Source organism: Stegodyphus dumicola, chromosome 8, assembly GCF_044657685.1.
Source record: "Stegodyphus dumicola isolate Sdum_Otavi_A_Nest chromosome 8, ASM4465768v1".
NCBI classification, from domain to species: domain Eukaryota; kingdom Metazoa; phylum Arthropoda; class Arachnida; order Araneae; family Eresidae; genus Stegodyphus; species Stegodyphus dumicola.
The window spans coordinates 122,016,240-122,038,683 of NC_140775.1; the positions used below are offsets into that span (position 1 = coordinate 122,016,240).

Below are 22,444 nucleotides of genomic sequence, written 5' to 3' on the forward strand. Positions count from 1 at the left end.
TATTTTAATACATTAATCATTTAGACTAGAACTAAAATAAATGTAAGGCCTCATTCAATTGAAACACATGTAATCAATAAAATAGTGATCGTTACATCTAGCATTAATGATCACTCTTGAAAATGAGTGATCTTTCATATTTAATTAAAATACACTTCCCTTCTAATCAAATTGATAGGAGTTGCCAGAGGTTACTTGATGCTGATTCTGTTTATCACATGGTCGGAAGTTGTGTTGTTTTCGAGGTAACTAATGATCAAACTCTTACAGATACAGGCTGACTCGTCAGTCATTATGTAACCATTCTTTAGGGTTGCAAATCAGGTTTAGTGCACCCTCTTTGGCCTTTTCAGCAATATTGTTGTCCTAATTTCTTATGAGTTTTTTTTTTTTTTTTTTTTTTTTTTTTTTTTTTTTTTTTTTTAATGTATGGAAAGTTTTTAAAGGGTATTGTTTTATTTTAATTACATTTTGAAAATAGCTAACATAAAAAACGCATTCAATTCACATTACATATGAAACTCTCAACTAGTCCCATTAACATATGAAAAATATAGCTCAAGTAAGTTTATGCATACCGGAAAAAAAAGTGATTCAAAACATGTTTTAAAGCAAAAGAAAAGAAAAATGGGCATAGTTCTATTAGCAACTCAAAAAATATATTGTGGTATATTCTAAAAGGAAAATTATGTAATACATAATGATATAATAAATATATAAAACTCTATAATGAATAATGACTGTAAGTGTGTAATAAATGCCGACACACATATCGGGGTATATAACACTACCATGAAAAGAAGAATATTTGATTAAAAATATGCCTTTTACATTTATTTTATAACATATAAGAGTAAAGCATAAAGATGACAAGAAGTTGTGAAAACTTTTGCAACTTAAATGCTAAGAAGTTATGAAAAGCCGTTTAAGTTATTGCACTGATTACCAAAGTGGTTACTTTGACTTACTTATTCAAGTGAGTAAGACACTGATTATTAACCTTTTAACTGTCATGCCCGAGATAATCTCGGGCACAGCACTGGTGTTCGAAAATGTCACGCCCAAATATTACTCGGGGTAATTTTTTTTTTAGTGTATCGTATTGTTATACCCGAATATATATCGGGAGACGTTTATTTCGGCTTCATCTCTTTGTCAAACCCGACTGTATCTCGGGAAAAGTTAATGTGCGCTCAGTTCAATAGATGACAGCACTTTACTGAAGATTTCAAAGGTTAGAGGATGTTGATTGGATTTTTGCAATAAAAAAAAATTGACAATTTGTGTACCCAAATCATCAAAATAACTTGACAGTTAAAGGGTTAAGGTAAATATAATTTGTTCATTCTTTAAAATCACTAAGTTTTTCATTAAAAATTTTAGAAGTGAATGCCAAAACAAATTTATTATTGATGTCTTTAATGCAAAGTCACACAAAAATTTGCAAATTTCTGAAAACATCAAAATCAAAAGAATTAAATTACAGTATGTATATCATTAAATTATTTTAATTGCATATTAAGAAAGCAATTGTCTGATAAATTTTAATTCATATACACATATTGAACTAAATTAAGAAAAAAAGGTATTTCATGTTCATACATTGGGAACCAATTGACAGGAATTGCAGTTAAATAAAAAAGCTGAAAATATAGTCTACATGATGTATAAAATATGATCAAAATTATTCATTAAATACTTAAATTGATGCTTACCTTCTTCAAAATGAATATAAAATACATGACATATTTATTTTACTTTAAAGGAAACATTAAATAATGCATAATTTTAATCTTAGCAATTGATGGTGTATCACGACTAATGATCACTAAATGTTTGAATTGAATGAATTCTATAATTGTCTGAATCAAAATGTTTATCTTGGTTGATAAAATATTTTTTGAAATTTTAGTTCAGTTTTTGTCATGAATTTTAAAGCTCTAAAAATTGTTTTTTGACTGTAAATTTAACATAGTATAAACACATTTATTATTGAAAATTTTGTGTGGCATCATATATAGAGTTTGGAAGTATTTTATATTTGATTTAATTATATAAGCTTTGGCATAAGTATGAATGTGTTTTTTCGACAGTACTCATACCTGTAAAGATTAGAATAAAAGTTATTTGTTTTCATTGTTATCATCAGTATTTGATATTGTATAAGTATTAATTTAAAATAGTGCATAAAAATTCTTATGAGCCTCCTTTAAACTTTCAAAATTGTAATAAAAAATTTACATAATTATTTTAACAATAAGAGTGCAATGGAATTAAGTCTTAATAATATCATTCATTTAATTTGAATAATATGAAGTTTTATTGTTATTAAAGTACTTTATAATTTCTAAGAGATTTTGCTCTGAATTTTCTGTATATATGAATGGTGGTTTAGTTATTCTCTCATGTTTTGTTTATTATTTATTTTGCATCATTAGTTTGAATGAAATATTACATTTATTGCCTGATTTTAACTAAAACAAAGAATGTTGATACTTATTTTAAAATATGTTGTAGGAAGGCTCAGGAAATCTTTGGAGATCTTGAGATTTGGAAAGCTGTACCAGATCGTGAAAGAAAAGAATTATATGATGATGTTGTATTTTTTGTTGCAAAAAGGGAAAAGGTACCCAAAATGTTTTTATTGCTTTATTCAATTAATAATTAAATTTGTAATTTCCATTACACAATTATTTTATATTGTTGCATTCTACAAATTCGGGGATTTGGAGTGATTGATGACAACACTTGATGAAGAATCAAAACACAATTTATATGCCAGTGTTACACGGGACAGTTCCAAAGACACGTTACAGTCGTCGAAAAACTACAACAAATAGACTGAAATTAGCAACACAGCTGTCAGACTATAACAGTTAAGACAACTTCATGGCAAAGCACTAAAGTACAGCTCCCAACTTGGTTGGTAACTCTTGAGCTAATCTTTGAACTCAACATACTCTATATACTGTTCTACTCTGCATACAGGCTGGGTATCTTTTTACCCGTCTTCGAGAACATTCTCGGGAAAACCAATTGTTGAACATAGAAAATGCCATTGCTTGAAAAACAAATATTTATTACAGAGCAATACGCAGAGTTACATGCAGAGATATAAGAAAGTTACATTCAGAGTTACATGCAGATTTACAAGCAGAGAGTGAAAATGTTTACAGAGCTCATATATGTAACTTTACAACAGATCATGGTTTAACAAATCATAAACAAGACACAATAAATAACCAATCAAAAATAACATTTAAGTTTAGGGATTAAGTTTCAGAATAATTCAGACGTGACAGAAAGCTATACTTCCTTTTAACCAGTAAGAATGTGATTACAAATATCTCAACACCAATAAGGTTTCATTCTAGAATGTTCTTGCTTTGTCTATGGCATGTCACCAAATGGGCGATTTTGCACCAAACCTGGCATCCCTAACCCTGCTGTGCTGGGAAGTTATCTTACGGCAGCTGGGCATTTCATAACAATGTGTATTGATAACCCAAAAATACAAAATTTTCTCGGAGCACAATATACTACTTCAGCCAAAACTTAAATTTGTTCATTTCAATTAATAAACAATTACCCACTTAAAAAAAAAAAAAAAAAAAACTTTGTCTAACTTTTTATGACCTACAGATTTACAGAAATGTCCTAAGAAACAGTTTGAACTCAAAAATAAAACACAAAAAAACTCCTCAGAATGTATTTCCTCATAAAATGTCTAAAAGAAGTTAAAAAATAGAATTTATAAATCTTCCTATTCTATTTTAACACCTCACTTGTGTCAGTCAAATCCAGTTCAGGCAACCCAATCATGCGAAATTGGGAATGCCAGGCTGACTTTAGGTGGGAGAGTAATCAGTGTTTCTTTTCTGTGAAGCCCCAGATGAGTTTGTTTCATTTATCAAATGCTTAGAGTTGCAAACTTTCTCAATTTTTTACCATACTCCTGCCAACCCAACATATTTCTTCAGCATTCCCCTTATTCTTTATATTTCTCACGATTTTTATCTGGTTTGGTTTAATACTTCATTGTTTGCACCCACAAAAGTGATTCTTTGGTGTCTAAAAGAGTTTGGTTTTTCTCTAGATTGCGTATAAAAGAAAACTAAAGTTGTTTCATCAGTAAGATAGTTTGGCACTGAATACATTGGATAATAGTGCAGCTTTATTTGAAATGTTTCTCAAGCTTGAAATCACTAAGAAATACTCAAGTGCTAAGATAAAAATGGCTGCAATTATAGAAGAAAAGTGTATGAAAAATAAATGTTTAGTTATTGCATTAAAAAGCTACATTCTTCCACTTTGCAGATGGTGGCAATAATACACAAAACTGTGTCCAATTGTTTTTTCTGTTTTAAATCCATAGTCTTTAGAAATTGAGTGTATTTTACTTTCTGTATATTTTTATTATTTAAAAAATCTTTTTATTGTTAAAAATTCTCCTGATTTTTTAGTGCCGTAGATTGACAAGTATGAATGATTAATGCAATGTAATTCACTATTTTGCCAATAGATGGTGATACTTGTTCCACATTTGTTTTAAAGTTAGGTGGGGTTAACTGTAAAAGCTCTTATGAAAAGTGAAAGCATAAAAAAAATTTTCTGTTTTTGACTTTTTTTATACTGCATAGGCAAGAGGTTAACTGAGAAAGGCCCATTTATTGGCTGGGTATAGAGTGCTTTGTTAAGAAAATTTTAGTTAGTGCCTGTTATGTTACTAAAGGTTTTTTTAAAAAAATCCATCTTGTATGCAAAACTGACTCAAAAGAAATTGCCATAATTTCACCTGATGAAAACAGATTATATGAAGTTGGATTCCTTTCTAGATTAAATTTTAAATTTCAAAGTTCCACAAATCATAATTTGAAATGCATACATAGCTATCTTGAGTATTGTTTGCATATGGTTTCAAAATGCTTCAATTAGGTAATTTTGTATAATGATGGGGATTAGGGAAGAGAGTTGTTTTTATTTGATTAATTTGGCTATAATTTTTTTTCTTTGTTCCTGTTGATTGCATTTTTCTCTACAAGGCCTCTATAGAAAATTAAGTTTTATATTTTTGTATTAAAATGTTCAAAATTATTAGAAGACGTACTTTATTTTATTTGTTTCTTAAATGCGAGCCATGTTTGAACAACTATCATTCAACAAAAAAATTCGGCTACCAGTCTTTTAGAATCTTATTTTATATTTTGTCATCTTAAAATAACTGTATTTTAAATATTTATTACATTACAAATACTTATATATGTTTAATGGAATACTTGCTTAATCCAAAGGAAGAAGCAAAAGCTCTAAGAAAAAGGAACATGAAAGTTTTAAGCAGTGTTTTAGATTCCATGACTTCTGTCACATACAGGACAACTTGGCAAGAAGCACAGCAGTTATTGCTTGACAATCCTCAGTTTTCAGAGGATGCAGAATTATTAAGTATGTATAAAATTAAAAATTTTATGCTCACAATTTATTCCAAATTTTACTGAGTAATTTAGATGTCAGAACTCATACTTTATGTTCTAATTTCATCTTCCCTCAGATATGGATAAAGATGATGCATTAATTGTCTTTGAAGAACATATACGGCAATTAGAACAGGAAGAGGAAGAAGAAAAGGAAAGAGAAAAGAAAAGAATACAAAGGCAACAGCGAAAAAACCGTGAGGCTTTTGTGGTCAGTTTTATTTTGTGTGCCTAATTTAATATATAGCTATTCATCAGGAAATGTTTAAAATTTATTTATATATTTATTGATTTTCAGCGCCTTCTAAATCAGCTTCATGAAGCGGGTAAGCTTACTTCAATGTCACTGTGGGTTGAACTTTATCCTACAATAAGTGCTGATATTAGGTTTAGCAATATGCTCACCCAACCAGGTAAATTTTTTGTTGATAGTTTTGTTTTAAATAAAAAATTTGTTATACTGTGATATATATAGGTATTATCTTCTATTGAGTAAATTTTTGTTTATGTATGTGTGTGTATATATGTAAGATAAAAAATATCTTAATTAAAATTATAATTTAAAGTAACGGTAAAACATTAATTCTCTCTCTCTATGGATATAAAAATGATATCTGTAAGGTTTTATACTTTAAAAAATTATTTGTATCAAAATTTTGTGATTTTTTTCCCTCACTGTTTGTATTTACCTAGTTTTGCTAATTCTCTAATGCTTTCTTCTAAAAAGGCTTTTCTGTTGCCACGTCTTTTTCTCTTTGAAGGGGGGGGGGAATATGTAAGATAAAAAATATGTGAATCAAAATTATAATTTAAACTAATGGTAAAACATTAATTCTCCATCTCTATTCTAAAAATCGCTATAACTTCTCTAGATTGTGTCATATCTAGATCATTCTATGGTCTGCGCAGCTCTGATTATGTAATAATTGGAAACTGGAACTACCATTGTGAAACAAAACTTTTCTCTTTGCGTGCTTCCATCTTTCATAACTATGCACTTCAGCTTCTGTCCGTTCTGCACTTGGATGCCATTTCACTATGCTGCTTCCTATTGCAAAAATATCAATAATGTAAATGTTCTGGCACGAATAGGGTGCCAAGTGATCTGTGGCCACATAATGTCAGTTGGAAATAAAAATGGAATTAAAAACGCCTCGAATGCCAAGTTTTACGAAGTCAACACATTAGCTTACAACGCAATCAGAATACTTTCTCTTCAATATAGGATAACTACGCATCCACAGTGCTCCGTCTTTTCCTTGCTTTTAATATTTCAGTTAACTGGTAGGATAGTTTCCTGCAGCCTGAAACCTTAATGGGAAGTTTATTCAGCTCTTCGAATCATCGTTTTGTGACAAATCCAAAGGCAATGTGAAAGAAGTGAATGATCAGATTTGTTTTTTCAGTGTTTAAAAAATAACCAATCATCCTTCTGCTGTGGTGTTTTGCAAGTGCTTCAAAAAACTATCATGCGTAATGTTTACAGATTGAAAGTAATCTCTCGATAAATTGAGAAGTTCGAATGCCTAGTGAAAAAGAATATTGAATTTGCTTCGCCGATCTCTACAATATTTAGAAAAAAAAAGTGCCTTAAATCATCAGTGAATTACCATTTAGGAATTCAGCATTATGATGGGTTCAAGGTCGATCTGAGTTTGTGTTTGCAAATATGTGGGACAAAAAATTATTTGTGCTTCTGCTAGTACTTCGTCAATCAACAGCTTGAAAGTTATCTTTGTGTGAACTTAAGACAAAATTATTTAATATGCTGCAGATTCTATGCTTTTCAAGTTTGCTTAAAATTTCTGCAATTTGATTGTGCTGTTTTGTGAAAATGTGAAATTCTTGTTCATTAATTTTTCATAAGTGTGAGAAATTAAGCAATGAATTTTAAGTTATTTAAACTATTTATAGAGAAAGATATGAAGGTAAATAGTTACATTTTTGAATTTATTTTGGAAATTTTGAATTGTTGATTAGAATTTTTAAGTGCATAAAATAATGTTGAAAAATTTGTGTAGAATATGAAAAAAAAAATAGTGTTTTGAATAGTATTATAGGAATCATTAGTAGTATAGAGTTATGTTAACTGATTAAAAAATGGACGGATCATAATATGTTTAGATAAACTTTGAAGGCTCTCACTTTTTTTTTTTTTTCCAAATATAATAATTAGTCCAAAAAGGCTTTGTCCCTGAAGGACTATTGTTTTCGTTTTGCGATTTTGCGTCGGACTCATAAACGTCGGTTCACTTTTCAAACTGTTGCCACAAAATGTTAGAGTCCTGCATTATATTTGAAGAAATTAAATAATGAAAAATCTGCATAAATGATTGTCTATTTCCCGCATTGTGATAAAACAATGGTACATAGAGCCATCGAATTTTGAATGACGAAATCCTACTGTGAATATGGGCATCTGAAATCCCAAATTTGGAATTTGTTTTATTATAGATTTTATATTTTGTAAAACTTTAACGAATTTTTGATTTACAAACTCAATGCTTTAAAAGCGAGAAATGGCAACGTTATATAGAAAAAAAATACTTTTATCTCCAGCTCGCGATACTGTGTATATCGGAAATTCTAAAGATATGCTTAATTTAACATTATTTTGCGATATTGCTCTTGAACTGAATTTTATGGTTTAAGTGCAAAGAACATGATATTTAATAAATAAAGGTAACACTCAAAACGTAAAAAAAAAAAAACGCCCCTTTGGACGTAATTTAAAATCTGAAACATTTCAGATTTCTTTTTATATATATATATATATATATATATATAAATGGAGTGTTATAATGCAGTTTGCAAAGGCCAGTTACCTCATAAAAAGGAACGGAGGCCCTCCAAATAACTGCCTAAATGGCTGGACGTGTGTACTAGGAGAAAGCTGTGGTGTCTTCCAGTTTGTACAAAATAAGTCAATTAAAAATTTTGATAATAATAGTATATTGTTTCAAATAAAAATTTAATTACATTATAAAATTTTGAAATTTTTGCGATTTTGTAAGATGTTTGGAATGTGTTTGAAATTTTTGTATTTGAAAAAGTTTTAAAAGCCTTCTCTAAATAGATATGATTATGAAATTTATTTCCTTATTTTATATTCACAAAATTATATGGTCCATGTTATTATTGTAGGGCAGTGTAGGAATTAATATATCTTTAATTCTGCATATTTGTATATTTTTTCAATTTCAATTAAATAATTTGAAGATTTTTTATAGTTTTAAACTTTGATAATTATACAATACTAGAGACCAATTACCTTTATTAAGGAACTTAGGTTTCTATGTGTAATTAATTGTATTTAAGCGTCCCACAGTCAAGTTGTCACGCTGATTTGCATTTTAGAGGATTTGCCATTTTTAAAGTTTTTTTTATTATTGCACTGAATTGTTTTATTTACTATGTATTAAGTTCTAAATTATATTTTGCATTGCTTTACAATTAAGAAAATGTGGATTATATCATAAATAATCAGTTAAAATTTCATGTATCCGTAAAAGAAAGTTTTGTTTTTATATTGGCAAGATCAATTTTTATGAAAGACTTTCAAGTTAAGGACTGCAAAATATTGATTATGATTAATGTTTAAGCAAAGATTTTACAGAACTGTGAACTTTCTTGAGAAAAATTAGGACATTCTTTATGATGAAATTTAAAACTTTTAATTTTCAATTTAAATTTATTGTTAAAAATGATATGTGTAAGGTTTTATACTTTAAAAAATTATTTGTATCAAAATTTTGTGATTTTTTTCTCACTGTTGTATTTACCTAGTTTTGCTAATTCTCTAATGCTTTCTTCTAAAAAGGCTTTTCTGTTGCCACGTCTTTATCTCTTTGAAGAGGGGGGAGGGGAATATGTAAGATAAAAAAATATGTGAATCAAAATTATCATTTAAACTAACAGTAAAACATTAATTCTCCCTCTCTATTCTAAAAATCACAATAACTTCTCTGGATTGCGTCATTTCTAGATCATTCTATGGTCTGCGCAGCTCTGATGACAAAATAATTGGGAACTGAAACTACCATTGTAAAGCAAAACTTTTCTCTTTGCGTGCTTCCATCTTTCATAACTACACTTCAGCTTCTGTTCGTGCTGCACTTGGATGCTTCCTATTGCAAAATTATCAATAATGTAAATTTTCTTGAACAGGCATGAATAGGGTGCCAAGTGATCTGTGGAAATAAAAATGGAATTAAAGCCGCCTCGACTGCCAAATTTTATTTACAAAGTCAACACATTAGCTTATGACCCAATCAGAATAGTTCCTCTACAATATAGCATAATTGCGCATTCACAGTGCTCCGTCTTTTCCTTGCTTTTATTATTTCATATATAATTACTACCTTGCTTGATATATTATATATATATATATATATATATTACTTCTTTTTTAGGATCTACACCTTTAGACCTTTTTAAATTTTATGTTGAAGAACTGAAAGCACGTTTTCATGATGAGAAAAAAATTATAAAAGAGCTGTTGAAGGTAATATGATTACTTGCATTTCTTAATAACTAAGTTTCATTATAATGATTGTTGTAAAATGCCTACATATGAAAACAAGAAGATTTATGTATATGCCAATACAGTCAAAAGTCGTTAATTCGGATATCCATAATTCGGAATGATCTATAATCCGGACCTCAAAGCTACAAACTTTCTGCGCATGCGCATAAGACCTTTACGGCTGCGCATATGCGTGTGCGCATGCACATAATATGTTTGCGCATGCACACTTAATGTATAACGGACTGTATAAGCTAAAATTCTCTAATTATCTATTTCAGTTAATGTTGCAGATTGCATTGTTCCTTAATCTTCGAATTGGATCCGGCTTATTATTTTTTGCAGACTGTTAGAGCAATTTTATAAAAGTAAGCTTGAACTTTCGATTATGTCAAATAGAATTTTCGATATATATTTACTAGTATGTAAAGGATCTACAAAGCGAAAGTATGTTTCGATGTCCATCCAACAAAATTGGAATTGCTGCAAAAAATGAATAAAGGCATATCCTTTGTTTTCTCTAACCATTCCGAAATCTGTTTATCAATTTCACGCTGCTCTGCGGCCGGGGGGGGCACACTGCGGTGCGCAGTGAATTGGAAGTTGATCTGTCAGCACTATCCTTATCTTCAGGGCAGATGTTTTTATTTTATTTGGCTTATAATACCTTACTAAATGTAGTATTTCATCTCAATGTACTCCATCTTTGATATGATTTAAATCAAATTCCTCATCATTATAATTCGCTTCCGATAGCGAAGAAAGTGACACAGAGGTTATTGAAAACAAAAAAATTTCGATTGACAAATTAGTCAGTATTCTCAACACAGCAATTATAGGACTTGAACAGCGGAACTTTGTAAATGAACAAGAAATTATGTCTGTTTATAGAATTAAAGAGAAAGTATTATCACATAAAAAACAAAGCAGCTTAAACAACTTACATTGAAAGAAATGTTTAATAAAGTAAACAAATAAATATTAAGCTTTTTTTTTGTAAATTTTGATACCCTTTAGATCATAATTGTTCTTTATTTCATAAATTATGGTTTCAAATTTTTAATTTTATAATTTCTGCATGCCGTTTTACCAGATTTAAACTGAATGAAGCCGGAATCGCCGAAGTCCCGACAAGTCCGGATTAATGACTTTTGACTGTATTGAGTGACTGTTCATTCCTTTAATCAATCACCTCTTGCTTTGATGTGGCAACTTGAGAGGTGATTTAGATCACCACCCAGTTTGACATGATTAATTCAGGTGGCAACAACATTTAGTTAGGTTTGGTTTAGGCAGTATCACTTCAAGAGCATATAAACCAACTTCCAATCTTAAATCTTAAATTTGTTTGTTTTTTTTTAATTTATTGTTATGTATGCATCTTTGATATTGTTTCGACTTCAACAGTCATAGCCATATAAATAATATTATTAAAACTACAGAGTCCAATAAGCATCGAATGTGATGAAGGAAGTATTTCAAGTAAAAATGAATTCGATTTTTCTTTGATGAAGAACAAAATTACATCTATGCATAGACAATTTGACGACAGAGAGGAGGAAAGCATTGATGAAGATGGCAATGAAGTAAGAGTTGTAAGAAGATAAAAAAATCAGGATAACAGATAGTGAATGTGAAAGCATGAGTGATTCCGCAGAAGGGACACAGAATTCAGAATGGATAATGTTCACAGAGTCAGAAGAAATACTGTAAAGAATACCATGTGTATCCACATAGAGTCGTAGAACCGCAAGTATCTTCAGACATAAAAGAACTATTAGATTTCTTTAAGTTGGCTGTAGGAAATTCACAAAATATGGGGAAAATTGTCTCGAGTTGCTGATTCGACTGATAAAAGACCTTGAATGCAAAGGCTTAATTAATTGCCCAGAATTCCTTCACTGGAAGGATTCCTTGAGCAATTTTTAGGCTAGTTGTCTGCATGACTGATGAATTGCAACTGAACTTCAAATTTAATAAAAAGGGCAAATTGTTTCAAGCATAAGAAGAAATTATATTAATTTTTTATAAGAAAAATGATTAATTAAAATATAAAATTTATGTGAAATCTAATTTAATATGTACCTATTTTCAAAGTAAAATTAATAAATGTTGTGTTTTGCATTTTAGGAGAAAGGCTTTACTGTTGAAGTTAATACATCATTTGAGGAATTTGCTACTATTGTAAGTGAGGATAAAAGATCAGCAACTTTAGATGCAGGGAATGTTAAACTGACATATAATAGTGTAAGTAAACTCTATATTAAAGTGTATTTATGTAACTTAAAAACTCTTTCATTTAGATTGATTGTTGTTGTCTTGTCCTTATTACATAGAAAAATAGTTGCCAGCCTACCTCAAAAAGAGGTTGGACTTCTAATTTTCCACCCCCAATTTTGAGGGAGAGCACCGGTGGGTGGAAGAATCCGGAGGGTGCCACCCCTCGCTCCTTCCATCAATCCACACGAGAGGACTTTTGGTTTGCTGCATATTTAGAATGCTGCCATCAGGGTTCATACGGTCCTTAAAAGTCCTTAGGTTTTTGTAACTGATTTTTGGTCCTTAATTTCGGCCAAAATTGGCAGAAGGTTCTTAATTTTATCTGTCTGTGTTTATGACTGCAATTTTAAGTGTGAATTAGCAGTTTGGAGGAATATTTTTGGCGATTCACTAACATATATGGTTATCTTTTCAAAGGGTGAATGGGTTCATGGGTTATAATTTTTTCCTATTTCTAATATAAATGGTGGGACACTCGAGTTTCTAAGCAAGAAGTGAAACATAAGCATTTTAAAATTATTTCATTTTTCTCCATGAAGAGCTCTTAAATAACTTTTCGCTTATGGGGATGTGAATTCTTTTTTTAAACGGTTCTAAATTTGGCAACTTATCTCAACATTTTGGCGATTTTAAGATAATTTTCTTTAGAAAATGTTTCATTTCCAGATATGGGAATTTTTAAAAAATTTTTTAAAACATAGTAACATTAATAAATTTCATTAAAATAATTGTAATGTATTGAAATTGTATTTAAAAAGTAACATTAAAATAAAACATTTTTATTTTTTGCTGTGATATTATAAAGTTCTGTTTGGGCAACTTATGCAATATTTGGAATCTGAAAAATAAAGAAGGTACAGAGGTATAAAGTACAATTTATGAAACTGTACTTAGCAAAGGCAAAATTAGTTATGTAACTGATTAAAGTGTCTTCTTTTTAATTTTTTCATGGTAAGAGTTTTTCCCTTGTAATTGTCTCAATATTTAGAATTCTCAGAATATGCATTAGTTTTCATTATAAAATTTAATTTTACACTTCCCCCCCCTCCAAAATCTTTTTGGCTTTTTGATACTACAGAATTGGTAGGGATAATTTTTCTTTAGGATTTTAGGCATTACAGCTTGGAAAGTTAAGAAGAATTTGAAGGCAAGATTTATAGACCCACAATTCTAGAAGATTCCATAAAATGTGACAAAATGAAAAATGTCTCCATGGTATTAACACGTAGTAGATGTGTTTTACAGAAAGTTTGCGATGAATTTCTTACTTTATGGAGAGCATCTGGAAGAACAATGAAAACGTAATATTTGAATATTTCACTTCTGATACTAGAATCTTTTTTTTTTAACATGTTTATCTTCCCGTTATTTTCTCTACTTCTCACTAGACACAAGTATGGAAAATATCAAAAATGCTTCTAATCTTATCACATGGTCATTATAGAAAGGAATTTTTTTATTAATAAAAAAATTGAAAACTGGCAATTTAAAAGATTCATCTAATATGTCTTAATACATCATACACAGGGCACTAGGCATTTTCTTACCTGATGCATTCTCTGAGGATCCTAAATTCTGCCTAGTGCCTTTCTAAATTCTGCTTCCAATGCTTGCTCTAAATTCTAAAAGTTTTGCCGTTTCTAGATTTTGTTGCTCGGTGTGTCACTAAATTCTAAAAATTCTGCCGCACCAGCTCTGTAACCGGCCCTTACCATATATATTTCAAATTTATTTTGAATGCTCATAAAGAAATAAAATTAGCAGCTTTTTCTACACAATCTAAATGTATTTACACTCATGTCCATAAATTATATATAATGCAAAATCAGGCAAAGGAAGAGTTAGAAGCAGATAAATTGCTTTTCCCCCCTTTCTCTGCATTAACGTAAACTATGGTGCGCACGGGAGTACAGACAGGTGCACATCGTTCTATTGGTTAAAGAATTGCGAAAACGGTAGAAAATTTTGGTACATTCGGTATTCTTTTCCTCCCACCCAAATACTACACACGTTTGAATTTCTATCAAGATTTTAATAATTTGCATTCTCGTTCCGCGTTGTTAGTTCATATTCGTGTTTATTATGATCGTTATGCTTATATTATGAGCATATGCATGAATATTTATAATAATATAGTTGCAGTAACTGCTGAAGTATAGGTAAACTTCCAAAAATGGGTGTTTTTTTACACAGATTAGCTTTCTAAGGAAAAATATTCGGAATGGCTTAAATAAAACAAAAGTAATCGAATAGTCCAAAAAAAAAAAAAATTTTTTTTTTATTTTTATTTTTATTTTATTTTTTTTTTTATTTTATTTTTTTTACCAATACATTATACAGTACGGAGGTTGGGAGGTTCTCCCCTTTCTCTGCAAAATCTCTAATATTGATGCAGCAGTTTTTTTTTTTTTTTTTTTTTTTTTTGTTGTCACTGTCCAATCTGGATTGAATAGGACTAAAAGTTTTGCGGTCTACCCAATCCAAGTGAAGAATGATTCTATTCCGAAAATTGAATGCAGTCTGTTCAAAATTATAGTCAAAAACACCCCAGATTAGTCTCTTTCTTTTCCTTTATTTAGTTCTTTATTCTCCGAATACCTGCAGCTGTTGATTCGGATTGCCTAATATCACATATGGAAGAATGCACGTATTGCGCGCGGTATTTCGCAGAGATAATTAATTTTGATGTTCAGTCTGAGATTTATTTATGAACACTTAAAAGAGTTTGATTGTGCTTTCTAAGCAGAATATTTCTCAGTTCCGTTGGTCTATTTTTATATGATGCACATATCGAAATGTCAAAATCGTTTATTTAGCCGAGAAATCTAAAGAACGGCTAAAATCTCCCCCCCCTCCTCTTTTTCCAGTTATGCTCGACTGTACGGAATATTTGGCAATTTCCAAGTATGCGGGTTAGTTAAGCTTTTACTGTTAAAGGATGGCTGCATGAAGCAATTTCCCGTCTTCTGATTTCAGAAATATGCCTCTTTTTTACTTAAATTACTTTGCTTGGAATATATGTTAATAGGGTAAACTGTTATGCAATGAAAATTTAGAAAATGTTCAGAATTTTGATTTAAGTTAAATTATTTAAATATTAATAAGAGTGGAAAAATAAATTGTATTTATTATTTGGTGCCAAACGAATACAATTAATATGGCTTATTATTTATTTTCTATATTTTAAACTGAAATTTCATCATTAAATCTTGTAATATAGTTTAGTTCTGCATTTTTCTTTCATTGTAAACTAATTCTGTAAATTGAACTGTCATTTAAAATTTAAGGGGGGGAAGGTGGTACTATTCTGTTTTGAGGGCCTTAAAAAAATTGCAGCGAAAATGTATGCACAAAAGTGCCAAATCTAGCAAACACGCCCCAACTCAGTCATGTTTAGCCTTTTTCATATAAATTATAATAATAAAAAAGTATTATATGAAATTAACCTTTCATCTAAAATAAAACATCAATCTTAGATAGTTATTTACCATTATAATTCCTTTCTTGCCGAAATTTTTTTTTGGCAGCATTGGTGATTTTATAGTTTGGCGATTTTTTATGACTCTCGAAACCGATTAGTAACGAAAAGGTTAATTGTTTTCCATGGTTGAGGTAATGCTCATTCTCTTAATAAATATTGCATTGCTCATATTTTAAATTACAAGTCTAATTTTTCTTTTGAGGTTATGCAGTTGTGTATAATGTAATTAGACAGGTGTTTATTTTTTCCTTAAAATGTGCTTGAAAAGTGCTTATAGGTGCTTATTTTTTTAACTAAAATGTGGCTACGAACCCTGGCTATAAAAATGCCAAAAATTGCTAAATCTTGTTAGTAGTTCCCTCTGCCTTGACTCATCAAGATTATTACACAGTATTAACAAACTTGGTTTATTAATGAACTAATTACGAAGGTTGGAACTTTAATAGTGGCAACTATTTATTTACAAGGAATACAAAAGTGATTCATGTCACCATGTTTTACAGTCCTTCAATATAGTCGCCAGCATTGTGTACAACCCATTTCCAATGATGTGGAAGTCGCAGAATACCTGTAGCAGCGCCTATTTTGTTGATAGTTTGAATGGACTGGTCTACTACTGAAAGAATCTGAGGAACAATTTGGAAGCGAGTGCCACGAAGTGGTTCCTTCATCTTAGGAATTAAGTCATAGTCACAAGGGCTTAGATCTTAGATCTTAGATCAAGTATGGTGGATGGTAAAGCACTTCCCAGCCCCATCGCTTGAACAAATCAGTCGCAGCTTGCGCTGCATGCGGCCGAGCATTGTCATGCAAAATGAGAAGAGCGTTCTGCAGAAAGTGTCGTCGTTTTTTTCTCAAAGCTGGTCGGAGATTGTGCTTCAAAAATGAGCAGTAATACTGCGCAGTGACGGTATGCGTTAGGATGACACCATCACAGTCGTACGCGAGAATCACCATAACTTTCACATTGCTGGGGTTCTGACGAAATTTCGAACGTCGTGGTGACCCGTGATGACGCCATTCGTTTGATTGCCGTTTCAGTTCTGGCTTGTACAATCAGGCCCAAATCTCATCCAGCGTAATGATACGGCGTAAAAAAGCATCTCCTTTGCGCTCATAGTGCTCCAGGTGGGTTCGGACAGCATCGTATCGTAGCCATTTCTGCATTTCCGTCAATTGATATGGAACCCATCGTGAAGCAGTTTTTCTCATGGACAGGCGTTCCTTCAGAATGTGCAGCACAGTCGTATGCACTAACCCTGTTTGTCCGGCCAGCTGACGAATTGTTTGGCGGCGAACACTGTCCATTAGTGCGGCAACAGCTTGCTCGTCTGCATCGCTGACACTCGGACGACCTGGTTGCAGCATGTCTGCCACGTTTTGCCGTTCTTCATTGAATGCTTTCACCCATCTTGTTACGGTTCTGTAAGGCAATGCAGATTCCCCGCAAGCCTCTTGAAGCCCTTGATGACACTGTCGTGCTGTACGACCTCTGGCACATTCAATTTTTATGCAACATCGTTGTTCTTGTTTTGAAAACATCCTGACAACACTTACTTTAGACCGCGAGCTAATACAAGGATCCATTCTTCGCGTCACTTCGCATGCGCGTGACGTGGGCAGGATGACTCTTTTTGCTGAGAGGTAAGGTAGGTATGTAGTTCACGTGTGGTATGTGCGATATTCTTTGGTTTTGTTGCGTAGCGTTTTTTCAGCTGTGTTGCCACTATTAAAGTTCCAACCCTCGTATATACACCTAGCTGTATGCTGGGGAATCGCGTTCTATTCTCTACCTCTCTTCATTCTGCGCCCTGTAACGGCTTTTTATTATAATTATTATTATTATTATGCCATCTATTGGCAGATTACATTTGGCTATTCTGTTTTGACAATTGTCTCGATTGTTGAGAGTACAAATTAATTTTTCTAATTACTACATATTTCTGCGTTAACTCATATGCACATTATCTAACATATATATTATGTTTACATTAATCTTATATTGTATAATACATCTTACAGATACATTTAATATTGTAATGAACTTACTTAAAATTCACACACATATATATATATATATATATATATATAATATATATTACTTAAATACACTCAAATAATAATGAAAATTTTCTCTTAAGTTATTACTAAATACGTGATAAATTTGAAATTACACTGATTCATTATCAGTCCTAAAATGATAAGCCCCTAATATAATGCACGTTAAGTCTTTCAGTCTAGTGTTCAGTAAGTTCTCAAATGTCTAAAGTCTTTTTGAGGCCTTGTGAGCAATAACATGTATATAAACATAAAAATAAAGGAAAGTTCTCACCTTAATCATAGTGAAAAGTACCTTACCTTAATCCTTACGAACAGATCTTCATGGATTTTTTTGAGGAGTCGAGCTCTGTAACTGGTCTGTGTCTTAGTCTTCATAGTCTTCAGAACTAGGCTCGCACTTCCACGGTTTTAGTTGACCCACATAAGCTGTGATGGTGAAATAGTGACCTTGATCCTTTGCTTCTAGTTGTGTTATTTTGTAAACATCACTATGTAATACTTCTGTTTTTATAAATAGCCCTCGATATTTCATCTGTGTTTTGGTAGATTGACCTGTAGTTTTAGAAGCACATCTCATCACAACGATTTCTCCTTGTTCAAATATTAGTGAATGACATCTCTTTCTATCGAATCTCTCTTTCATTTTTGCTTGCTTCTCCTCCAATTCTTAGTCGCTTTTGTTCTTGGATTTCTCACGGATTGTTCCATGTATCTGAATCTTCATCTGCTAACTTCCTAAATACACTATCATTAAATCTGGGCCAATATCTATGTAACATTGCAAATGGTATCTTATCTCTAGTACCATGTTGTTCAGATTTCTTTCTGTCTCTTTTATTTTGAAATTCCAATCTGTATGCTGTTTATCCGATGAGCTTGTTGTTATCATTCCTAAAATTGTTCTATTGACGTCCTCTACCATACTTGGGGGGAGGGGGGCTTGGATGTTTGGTAGAGTTCAAAGTATGATGAATTCCATTGTCTGTGCAATACTGCTTTTATTTATGAGAAATAAAACAAGATCCTCTATCACTTATTATCATTCCAGTTAACCAAAATCCTTCAAAGACTGTAAAACAATTTTAGCACTAGTATTATTAACTGTGAAAATTCTTTCAAACTTTGTCATGTTATCAATTATCTCTCTAACAGTTCTTGATTACCTGTGGAACTCTTTATGAAAGGGCCCAAATGATCTATATGAACAATAGCAAAAGGTCTTTTACCAGGTTTTATGAGATGTAACAATCCTTATTGCTTGAAACCTGTCATTTTATTAAGGCATTCAGTGCACTCTGTGGTGTAATGGCCGAAACAGCTACACAAAACCCCACTTGTTATACAGAATTGAAATGAAGTTGTAACTCAAGTTCTAACAATAACATGAATTTTAATAAAATAAAAACATTAAAATTTGAGGTTCATGTCAATGTGGGACTTGGATACATTTAGTCCAGTAATTTCAGAAAGTTATTAAGCTGGAAAATGTGCTATTGCTACTAACATTATATGCGATCCAGCAGGATCAAGTCCTGGCTCTTTTTCGGGGGGGAACCACCTTCCTTTCTCACTGCTCAAAACCTTATTAACTTACGGTGTCGTTACCTGCGCTAAACTCCGGGGGGGGGGACTCCTTCACTCATGCATAACAAAGGTGTCCAGATTCTGACCCTGATGAAAAGCCTTCTTTTATCTCTTTGACCATTTGAGTTACCTTCAAGGCTGCAACCAGAATAATTAACAAAGCGTCCTCGTTGCAACAGGATATTTCTCCTCTGGTGTGAAAGAGTACCATTGCATTCGGAAATCAGTCATCCTGGGCAAACTGTGTGTCCATAACGTACAGACAAAGAGCATCTGCACGACCTTATTACAACACTTATAATATGTCTTCTTACATATTGTTTCATGCCTGAGAACCAATACAATCCCATAATTTTGATAACTGTTTTGTCCACAGAACAAGTAAATCATGAAATTTCACTGCTACACTTTTTCTCATGTTTTTAGGGACAGCATAAAGAAATCGCTCTTTTCCATCCACCATGGTTTTTCAAAACAGTCTATTTATTTTGAACGCGCAATTCCTAATTATTTGTTTCTCCTCTTGTAGTTCGTTTATCTTGTTTCTTCTTGAAAATGTCAATTATTCATTTCAGTTCTTGGTCAGTATGTTGCATCAGTTGTATTTGTTCTTTGGTTATCAACATGGGACAGTGCTTACATTCTTAGATAATGTCTTGTAATTTTCATTTCAAATTAACAAAAATATTAAGTCTCCCCTCCTCTAATTAGGTATTTTTTGTTATATCATAAATTTTCTAAGTTGGAAAAAAATTTAATAGTATATTTATTTCAGTTGCTGGAAAAAGCAGAAGCTCGGGAAAAAGAAAGATTAAAAGAAGAAGCACGAAAGGTATGCATATTGTTCTATAAATTAATGTTTTAGTCATATATTTGAAGTGTTCAGTGAAAAATGTCCTATTTTTTAAATTAGCTATTAAATGGTTTCCATGACTTATGTCAATAGCATATGTTGATTGCTTACAGAAACATAAAAGCATATATTGATTACTGAGTGTCTTCAAATGATGTTTATGTAATTTTAGTTTTAATAATTAAAACTTCTGCAAACTTTTCTGTGATTTAACCAGTGAGCATTTTTTAAAGTTGAAGAAATGTTTCTAGTACTGTCATAAATTACATGTCTAAAAACATTTCTCCAGGCTTTTAAAAAGTAATAAAATAAATGCTTTATATTAACTTTCAGCTTCTTTTGAATGAATTTTAGTATTATTAAAATGTAAAACAGAAGCATCAGCTTATAGTTGGAAACAGCTGAAATACCTAAATTTATGTTAACTATGTGATTGACCATCTTAATTGTCATAAAAATCTGTTTTTTGCCCCCACTTTTTTTTAGCAATGTATTTTTAGCATGTAATTGAGTTAACAGTTAGTCTATTGTAGATACTGTTTAAAATACCTAATATAATAAAAATAATATACATAGTTATATATGGTAACTATATATGATTGACCATTTTAATTGTCATAAAAAATTTTTTTAATGTTATACTTATAATTAATAATTTAATTAGGAGTCATTCTTATGTATAGTTTAAAATTTATAAACTTTTGTCTTTTTTAATCATACTGAAGCCAAGAAATTGAAAATTCTATGCATATGTTGCTTAACTTGCTTTCTTATTTCCATTTTTATCACTTGTTTAGCAAAAGCGACTTGAAAATGCATTTCGAAGTATGCTTAAAAATGCTGTTCCAAGTGTTGATTCAACTGTGGAATGGAGTCAGGTAAAAATTTTTAATTTTTTAAAGCATTAGGTATCACATAATATTTCATTTACTTGTTGCAAATTTAAGTTATTATTAATTCTGTAAATAACTCGAAATCTTAAATCTTAATATCTGATTATTGAATGATTACTTAAATAATTTAATAACAAGAATATAATTAACTATTCGTAACTTTCAAGATTTGGGTAAAAATTCATAAAATAATAATGTGTGAAAAAAATGTAAGAATAGGTTGTAAAAATTATTTAAGAAAGAAAATGATATGAATCTTAGAAAACAATTATTTGATATTTAACTAATATGGTACAATGTCTAAGACCCAGAATCATCAGTACTTTCATAGTTATGGATTTCGGAAACTTCCAGATTATAAATCACCAATAAGATTATATGTAGACAGGTCAAAATTGGAGTTTCACTTGTTGTTTAGGTAAGGTAGGAGAATGCTAATCTTCCCGTAGGACCAGTGCCAGAGTTTAGGGTTGGCAAAAATTTCTGGAATTTAGGAGAGGTACTGGGTAGCAAATTTTTGTTATTTTAGAGAGGTACTGGCAGCAGAAATTTAGGACATGCAGAGATCACACTAAGAAGCAAAATGCATAGTGCCAGGCCTGTCTCGTACCACTCAAGAGCCGAAAATGTAATCATGGCCAACATCAATATCTCAATCGATATATTGTTATTGGCAACATTGCAACTTCCCAACCAGCAGATGTTTGAAAGTGGCATGCAGTAATTTCTCAGTCCAGAGAAAAATTGCATTTATGGTATAACCGTTTCCTTTGAGTATTATTTTCTGCATTTCTAGATTTTGTGAGGTAGGGGACAAATTTGTTTTTTTATCTATGTATATGTCTGGGGATCTAGGTATTGAATGTTCAGATTTTGGACTTTGTACTGTATGAGGGATATACTTGAATATTACTGCATACTGATGGCTTTATATCTATCATTATTATTCTCAGATAAATTTCTAATGATGCTGCAGGTAAACAAGATCTGTGCTCGTTTTTCATTTGCAGTAGTAATGGGAATATAGATTTGCATAAGAAAATTTCTAAGTGTAATCAAAATATTTAAAATTGTGTTTTATAAGGAAAATTCTTAGCATGATTTATCAAAATTTCTAACTTATCACTGCCAACAAATTCTGGTTCAGGTAGAATCTGTTCTCATTACTGTTAACTCTAACAACAGTTTTTTTTCAGTATGTAAGTATGAAACTAATTTGTTAAAGGAACTGAGCATATTTTCTCAAAATTAGAGCAGCAAATTTTTTTTTTTTTTTTTTTTTTTTGAAAGCTTTGA

The 22,444-nt window shown here is 31.1% G+C and overlaps 1 protein-coding gene across 2 annotated transcripts in view; it reads left to right on the top strand.

The window, feature by feature from the left end:
* Positions 1-22,444, top strand: part of Prp40 (pre-mRNA processing factor 40) — a 149,441-nt gene that overhangs the window by 85,572 nt on the left and 41,425 nt on the right. For both annotated transcript variants that reach the window (XM_085822344.1, XM_085822345.1), the window contains exons 13-20: positions 2,518-2,626; positions 5,292-5,442; positions 5,549-5,682; positions 5,770-5,884; positions 9,884-9,975; positions 12,127-12,243; positions 20,178-20,234; positions 21,053-21,133. In XM_085822344.1, coding sequence (XP_085678470.1) covers positions 2,518-2,626; positions 5,292-5,442; positions 5,549-5,682; positions 5,770-5,884; positions 9,884-9,975; positions 12,127-12,243; positions 20,178-20,234; positions 21,053-21,133 — 856 coding nt within the window. The remainder of the gene's footprint in view (positions 1-2,517; positions 2,627-5,291; positions 5,443-5,548; positions 5,683-5,769; positions 5,885-9,883; positions 9,976-12,126; positions 12,244-20,177; positions 20,235-21,052; positions 21,134-22,444) is intronic.